This window comes from Neomonachus schauinslandi, chromosome 2 (genome assembly GCF_002201575.2).
Source record: "Neomonachus schauinslandi chromosome 2, ASM220157v2, whole genome shotgun sequence".
Classification (NCBI taxonomy): Eukaryota; Metazoa; Chordata; class Mammalia; order Carnivora; family Phocidae; genus Neomonachus; species Neomonachus schauinslandi.
The window spans coordinates 115261583-115269563 of record NC_058404.1 but is presented as its reverse complement, the minus strand read 5'-3'; the positions used below and the strand labels follow the sequence as shown (position 1 = coordinate 115269563).

At 43.8% G+C, this 7981-nt stretch overlaps 1 protein-coding gene across 5 annotated transcripts in view; it reads right to left on the bottom strand.

Moving 5' to 3' along the window:
* Positions 1-7981, bottom strand: part of PAPSS1 (3'-phosphoadenosine 5'-phosphosulfate synthase 1) — a 100480-nt gene that overhangs the window by 71046 nt on the left and 21453 nt on the right. For all 5 annotated transcript variants that reach the window (XM_021684512.1, XM_044912647.1, XM_021684514.1 and 2 more), the window contains exons 4-5: positions 5730-5868; positions 1103-1221 (exon numbers count right to left, since the gene is read on the bottom strand). In XM_021684512.1, the coding sequence (XP_021540187.1) occupies positions 1103-1221; positions 5730-5868 (258 nt within the window). The remainder of the gene's footprint in view (positions 1-1102; positions 1222-5729; positions 5869-7981) is intronic.

Here is a 7981-nt window from a genome sequence, read left to right as displayed (position 1 = left end):
CCCTCCCTCGCTGTGTCTCTCTCTGTCAAATAAATAAATAAAATCTTTAAAAAAAAAATCAAGGGGCGCCTGGGTGGCTCAGTTGGTTAGGCGACTGCCTTCGGCTCAGGTCATGATCCCAGAGTCCCGGGATCAAGTCCTGCATCGGGCTCCCTGCTCAGCGGGGAGTCTGCTTCTCCCTCTGACCCTCCTCCCTCTCATGCTCTCTGTCTCTCATTCTGTCTCTCTCTCAAATAAATAAATAAAATCTTTAAAAAAAAAAATTAAAATTAAAAAAAATCAATAGGGTGTTCAGATGCCTAGGCCACAGTTAGAGGACAGGATGGAACACAATGACGCATCACCGTGTACCACGTCAGGAGTCCCTGCACAACACTAGGCAGCAAAGGTGAGGACATCCAGGGGAAGGGAGTGATACTGACACACACACACAAAGGCCAGATGCTCCCCAACTAAGTAAACTGCATGGCCCTCCGCTGGGACCAGGGAAGTGTGAAGATAGGGGCAGGGAAGAAAAGAAAAACAATTTCTAAAAACTGTAACTGGACTAAACTCTAAGAGAACCATGGACCTCACGGAGGCCTGAGCGCTCGGGAAAACAGCCAGCCTCTTTAAGCTTATATATGCTCAGGAAGGCACCAGAGAAAGATCTTTATGTCCTGGAACCTTTCCCTTCCTAAAACTCAACCATCCTTATCATCATGTTGCACAAGGAAAATCCGGGCACTCTCTTAGAGTCGAGAAAAAGTTAGCTACATTATGTACCTCAACTTAAAAAAATATAATAACGTCAAGTTGTAGAGCTGAATAATCACGGCTGAATGTATTAGGTATCTGCGTGGTAAAATTACTGGCAGAAGAGATAAAAGAGCCTCTGGCCCTCAAGCGTCCTGTGGTTCATGCTGACCAGGATATTGCACATGTTGTATACAGTGGTGCCCCCACAACACCTAACACGGGGACATACACACACTCAGAAAACTGTCAGCACCATAAAGAACCTGAAACACCAACGGTACTCCGTATCAACACCACCTGTTTTTTTGGCAGGCGAAAGAGTACAAGACAAATACATTTATTGAGGATTCCCTCTTTGACCTACCCGTTCTTGTAGAAGTTCCACCACCTGCTGGACACAGTCGTTCACATCACAAGAGTCTGTTTTCAGCACCAATTCAGGAGCCTCTGGCTTTTCATACTCAGAATCGATTCCAGTGAAACCTATGAAAGGTACCAGGTGAGAGAGGGGGGTGGAAATTGAGACAGGCTTATTTCTTCACTGCAAGTCTCTGCTCTGTCAAAGTTTGTATTTATGCTGTCCCTTCTGAGTTACAGGGTTATGGTACTGAAACTTCTTTCTTGGGAGAAGATTTCTGATTAAACTTTCATTTCGCCTTTAAACACATACAGTCGATTCCCATTCGCAGTTCAATAACGTTTCACAAACACTAAATTAGTGAATCCTGAATCACGGGCTCCTAGGGGAAACATGGGGTTAGGTTCCTGCAAGCTTCAGTCATCACAAAATTTTTTGACCCTTCTTTGTGGTACGAAAGCTGAAACACGAAGGCCGAGTGTCATTTTGTTCAACCTCCGCTGGGAACACATACTTGGGGTGGCTAAAACTTTTGCCACTCTGCATGTGTCCACAAGTGACTGCCAAAGCACCGTGAGTACTGATGTGGGGGTTAAAAAACTTTAGTGAGTAGAAAAACTTGCAAGTATGGACTCTCCAAAGGATGAGGACTGATTCTTCTTCTTCTGCGCCTAAATGCCTAAACTGCCAATGGAGAAATAGGAATGAATACCAAGGGATCCAGAGCATCTCAATTTCTCCAGGGGAATACAGGATATTATAGTACTTAACCCCTGGGCATAAGCCAAACTCAACAAGGTTTTCTTCCTCTCCATGCAAAAACTGACACCAAAGTTTATCTGTCCATTATATTCACAGGGATTATCTATGGCCAAACTGAAGCTCTGCAGGCTGCTTCTGCCACCAGGATTAAGTGTTCAGGCAAGACAAATTAACTACTACTAGCTTTAGCAAAACATAAATAAGAACGGTAATCCTGTTGTATCACAAAATATACTCCACAACCAAACATAATTAGTTTAGATATTAACCCCTATTTAGATTTTCCCTTTAAATATGTGTTACCAAGGAATTGCCAAGAAAGAATGCATGATGTTTCTCAAGAATGGGCTAGCTGAGCTGAACATATGCTGTTCCATCACCTCATACATAAGTCACTTAAGGCCAGTCTGCCTTGGAGTGCTTAGGTCAACCTTGGGGTAGAATGGTAAACATTAATTTAAAATCATTACTATTCAGAGGAACAGTCACCAAGAGAGTTCTAAAATATATACTACAAGTCTACAGCCCATTTATTTTTTTCTATTTCATATTTCTAAGTATCACATGAAGTCCTGAATCCAAGAAGGAGATGTCTGCATTACCAATATTCCTAAAAGAGTCACAGTAAAATAGTTGGGGAAAAATAATTCTGATCAAAACAAAACACTAGTTGTTTGTTTGTTTTTTAAGAGAGAGTGTGTGTCTAGGGGGGAGAGGCAGAGGGAGAGAGAGAATCTTAAGCAGTCTCCACGCCCAGTGCAGAGCCCAATGCAAGGCTTGATCTCACAACCCTGCGATCATGACCTGAGCCGAAATCAAGACTTGGACACTTAACTGACTGAGCCACCCAGGTGCCCCTAGAACACTAGTTCTTAAGCTCCAGTTCACAAATGCACACAATGGAATCGCCAGGTCCCACCCCCATGAGATTCCAATTTCACTGGTACAGCTTTGGCATCGGATTTTTAAACGTTTCCCCAGGTAATGCTAATGTGCAGCAAACCTTGAAAACCACTGTGTTGGAAGACCTGGCTTAGCATTTTAGAAGTCCAGGAATTCCCTTCCTAGCTAATTTATCCTGCGATTATAATAAATGTACACGTAAGAACATTTATATTTAAGCAGATAATAACTATGAGTAGTAATCATGAAAATAATCTAGCACTAGAATGGCTGACACGGGATGCCTGGGTGGCTCAGTCGGTTAAGCGTCTGCCTTCGGCTCAGGTCATGATCCCAGGGTCCTGGGATCGAGTCCCGCATCGGGCTCCCTGCTCTGCGGGGAGCCTGCTTCTCCCTCTGCCTCTGCCTCTCTCTCTCTCTCATGAATAAATAAAATCTTTAAAAAAAAAAAAAGAATGGCTGACACAGGGATACATTTACAGTTTAGTAAATGTCACATAAAGGCGTACAAAAGCCGAGGTCCGCTGAATGTATGCAATCTCTTCTGTCCTCAAACATTTACCACCACAGGTCTGAGAATGCATTGACAGGGAACTTTCAAGCACTATTCTGACAATGAGTAAACGATTTTTAAAAACAAACAACTCTACAATCAGAAACTCTAACACTATGGCAAAGATAATGTTTGTACACAGGCACACATAAATATATTAACCTAAGGAACATTTTATCAATGTCTACTCAGAGGATTTTGTTTTTTAAGATTTATTTGAGAGAGAGAAATCGTGCGTGCACGCGCACAGCAGGGGTAGGGACAGAGGAAGAGGGAAAGAATCCCCTAGCCAACTCCCACTGAGCGTGGAGCCCAACCACGGGGCTCAATCCCAGAACCCTGAGATCATGACCTGGGCCAAAACCAAGATTCGGACGCTTACTGACTAAGCCACCCAGGTGTCCCTAGTCAGAGGAATTTAAAAACACTCAGGAAAATAAACAAGTAACACAGAGAAAACTAAGCTAATACAATCACAGTCCCAAAAAGAGAATGCAAATTGTAAATGACTCAAGGTATTTTGCATGTGACCTTATTCATCTTTGCATCCCAGCACCAAATATATACCTCAGAAATAGAAAGCACTGATCAATGTGTGTTGAACATCCAATTTCCACTCCTCCTTCTAATCTAGCCAACAAGCATTTACTATGTGCGTGTCAGGCATTAGGCTTTGGGCCTCACACTGGGCTAAACTCTTAATGATAGAAAAACAGTCAAGATGTTACCCCTGTCCACAGTAGCTTACTCCAGAGCCAGAGAGACAAATCTACCTCCCTCACCAGTCCATCCTTGCAAAAACAACAAAACCAACTACAATTAAAATAAGATTTAGACTTCAGGATCCCAGACACATCACTTCGTTTCTCTTTGCCAAATCTTTACTATGAAAAACTGAAGTGAAAACTGGCCATCAACAAACAGAGGGTGATACAGATGATAAAAAGAGCTAAACTGGTTTCCCTCCCCATGTCGTAAATTATTCAGGTCAGACAACCTGTTGAGTCAAAAACTGCAGGCTTAATGGGTGAAACTGCATCTCCATGGTGGCACAACTGGATGTCAGGCTGGCCTAAGGAACCAGATTTCACACGGCAGGTGGCACTTGCCCCAACCGCTAACGTGTCCCCAGGTCCAACTAGAGAAGAGCCCAGAATAAAAAGAATTGCCCTTCCTGTTCCACCTTTTCTTATGCAGGGACAGAAGCTGAGTGACAAAATCTCGAATTCGCAGAGCCCCGGGGAGCTCCTATGATCGTCCCAGGCTATCATACTCCCTCTATTGGGAACACATCAAAGTTACCTGCATGAATCATTGATCCCTACACAGTGCTGACTGGGTAATCGATCCTTGATTTTTTTTTTTTTTTTTAATGCTGGCATGTCCTCTGTTAACAATAGAACAGAACTAATATCCAAGTATGTCTTGAAGATAAATACGACTGGTTATCAAAGGCCACAGCAGACAGGTTCTTAATGTCTCTTATGTCCAAATGTTCACCACAGTTGAAACTCTAGAAGCAAACCATAAAATCTAAAAAACAAGGTACTTCTATTTTGATGGAATCAGCAATATATTAATTCAACCTAATTCAACAATTGTACACAGAATGAATAAGGGACCATTCCAAGCACCACGATATAAATAAGAACGAGACACTGTCTTTGCTCTCAAGATGTTTCTAATTCAGGCATTTTTCCCATTAGCTATGGAATTTCCTTCATTTTCACTGGAACAAAAAGCAGAAGGGCAGCAGCTAGCAACTGATACTCAGTCTAAAGTTAGGCACCTAATTATATCAAGTAGGTTTCCAGAAGTCCCTGAGGTCCCAACCTTCTAAAACTCTGTCCTGTGAGTAGGATTCCAATCTGATCAACAATACCTGAGTATACACAGCGCCAGATAGTGCCGGCAGGCCTCAGAGACACAAGAGTGTAGTAAGATCCACTTTTTCTTCTCAAGGAGCTCCAAGTTGTTTGAATACTGCCAATCTCTTAGGAAAGATGATCCGTCTCAAATATGATAGGCTAAAATATGCAAGCAAAGGGGCGCCTGGCTGGCTCAGTCAGAACACGCAGCTCTTGATTTCAGGATTGAGTTCAAGCCCCACGTTGGGTGTAGAGATTACTTAAAAAATAGAATCTTTAGGGCGCCTGGGTGGCTCAGTTGGTTAAGCGACTGCCTTCAGCTCAGGTCATGATCCTGGAGTCCCGGGATCGAGTCCCGCATCGGGCTCCCTGTTCAGCAGGGAGTCTGCTTCTCCCTCTGACCCTCCCCCCCCCTCATGTGCTCTCTCTCTCCTCTCATCCTCTCTCTCAAATAAATAAATAAAATCTTTAAAAAAAAAAAAAATAGAATCTTTAAAAAAAAAAAAAAATGCAAGCAAAGAGGAACTGGAAAAAAAATAGTACTTACCTTTAATTTCTCCAGCCCGTGCTTTTTTGTAGAGTCCCTTGACATCCCTCTGTTCACAAACGTGCAGAGGAGCGTCAACAAATACTTCAAAAAAAGGTAAACTTGCACCCTCATGAATTTGCCTTGCATTGTTGCGATCCTTAGAAAAAAGACATACAGCTGAGTCAGTGGAAAATAAATACTAGACAAAACAATTTATATTTTAAAATATAAACTGAGGGGCGCCTGGGGGCTCAGTCAGTTAAGCCTCTGACCGACTTTGACTCAGGTCATGATCTTGGGGTCCTGGGATCAAGCCCAGCATCGTGCTTTCTCTCTCTCTCTCCCTCTGCCCCACCCTCCACTTGTGCACACACGCTTGCGCTCTCTCTCAAATAAATTTTTTTTTTTTAAAGATTTTATTTATTTGACAGAGAGAGACACAGCGAGAGAGGGAACACAAGCAGGGGGAGTGGGAGAGGGAGAAACAGGCTTCCTGCGGAGCAAGGAGCCTGATGAGGGGCTCGATCCCAGGACCCTAGGATCATGACCTGAGCCCAAGGCAGACGCTTAACGACTGAGCCACCCAGGCACCCCCATATATATATTTTTAGATTTTATTAATTTATTTGAGAGAGGTCCTGGGATCGAGCCCCGCATCGGGCTCCCTGCTTGCCAGGAAGCCTGCTTCTCCCTCTCCCACTCCCCCTGCCTGTGTTCTCTCTCTCGCTGTGTCTCTAAAGATTTAAAAAATATATATATATACATATGTGTGTGTATATATATATGTGTATGTATATATATATATATATATATATATGTAGGGCGCCTGGATGGCTCAGTTGGTTAAGCATCTGCCTTCCGCTTGGGTCATGGTCCCGGGGGGCCTGGGATGGAGCCCCGAGTCAGGCTCCCTGCTCAGCGGGGAGTCTGCTTCTCACTCTGTCTCTGCACCCCTCGCTGTGCTCTAATAAATAAAATCTTTAAATATATACATATCTATAAACTGAATAAAAATTAAATCTAGGAAATTATAAGGTTAATATACCCATTCTTTGTAACTCTTTTAAAGGGTATACTATTCTAAAAATCCAAGATATTGGGGAGTTCCAGGAGGGAAAACAATAGATGTCCCATAAAAAATTTCACCAAGGGGCACCTGGGTGGCTCAGTCGGTTAAGCATCTCCCTTTGGCTCGGGTCATGATCCCAGGGTCCTGGGATCGAGCCCCACATCAGGCTCCCTGCTTGATGGGGAATCTGCTTCTCCCTCTCCCTGCCCCCTGCTTGTGCTCTCTCTCACGTGAGCGCTCTCTCTCAAATAAACAAAATAAATTATTAAATCTTAAAAAATTAAGAAAAAAAATTTTTTTTCACCATATTTCTTGAGGAACCAAAGCCAAAGCCCAGCCTGAATGCAGGAGTGCATCAGGCCTCTCTCTCATAACACGTTCAACCTCAGCCTGAGCTGGCTTGAAAGCAACTTCACTTCCCAAGAAGACCATTCAGAACCCTGAGGGGGGTTTATTCACTTGCCAAACACAAGCTCCTGTGGCCACTTCTCATCTCAAGCATTCCCAAGACTTTACTTTTCTGCCCTGCCCCTAAGCCCCTAACCAGTAATCATCTTCATCGCTCCGAATGAAGCACGGCTACGCCCCATCTCTTCTCCGCTACATAAGCGTGTCTATATGCCCACTACCTTGGTCTCGCTCAGTCCTGCCACTCTTCCCTTCAGATTCCAGAGCCCCATCCCCTGATCTTGCTCAACCCGTTATCCCTACTCCATCTGAAATCTTCAGCCTCTGCCCTCTCGGCCAGCTTTTTTCCCCAGGGCAACAAACAAGTACAAGTCACTCATCCATGAAAAACAAGAGAACTAACAAATCACACAAAATCCCTTAATCATGGGTACTCTTCAGCCCTTAAATGACAGGACTTTCTGCTGTATCTCACACTACTAACCCTATGTATGCCGACGATGCTACCCCCTGACCATTCCTAATGCAGGCTCCCCTGGGCTCTTCCTACTTTCCCATCCCTCCAACACTGCTGTTGCCCACAGTCCATCAGGAACCCACTGCTCACATTAAGTCCTTGAGCACTTTTCTCAGCTGCCTTCACGATGTCAACTACAACATATACACCAACACTTAAGCCTGAGCCCTGCCCTCTCTCCTGAAATTAAACACGTTTCCAACTTCCTCCTAAATATACCCACCTGGAGATCCCACAGCTACCTCAAACTTAGCATGTCCATAATTGAGTCCATTC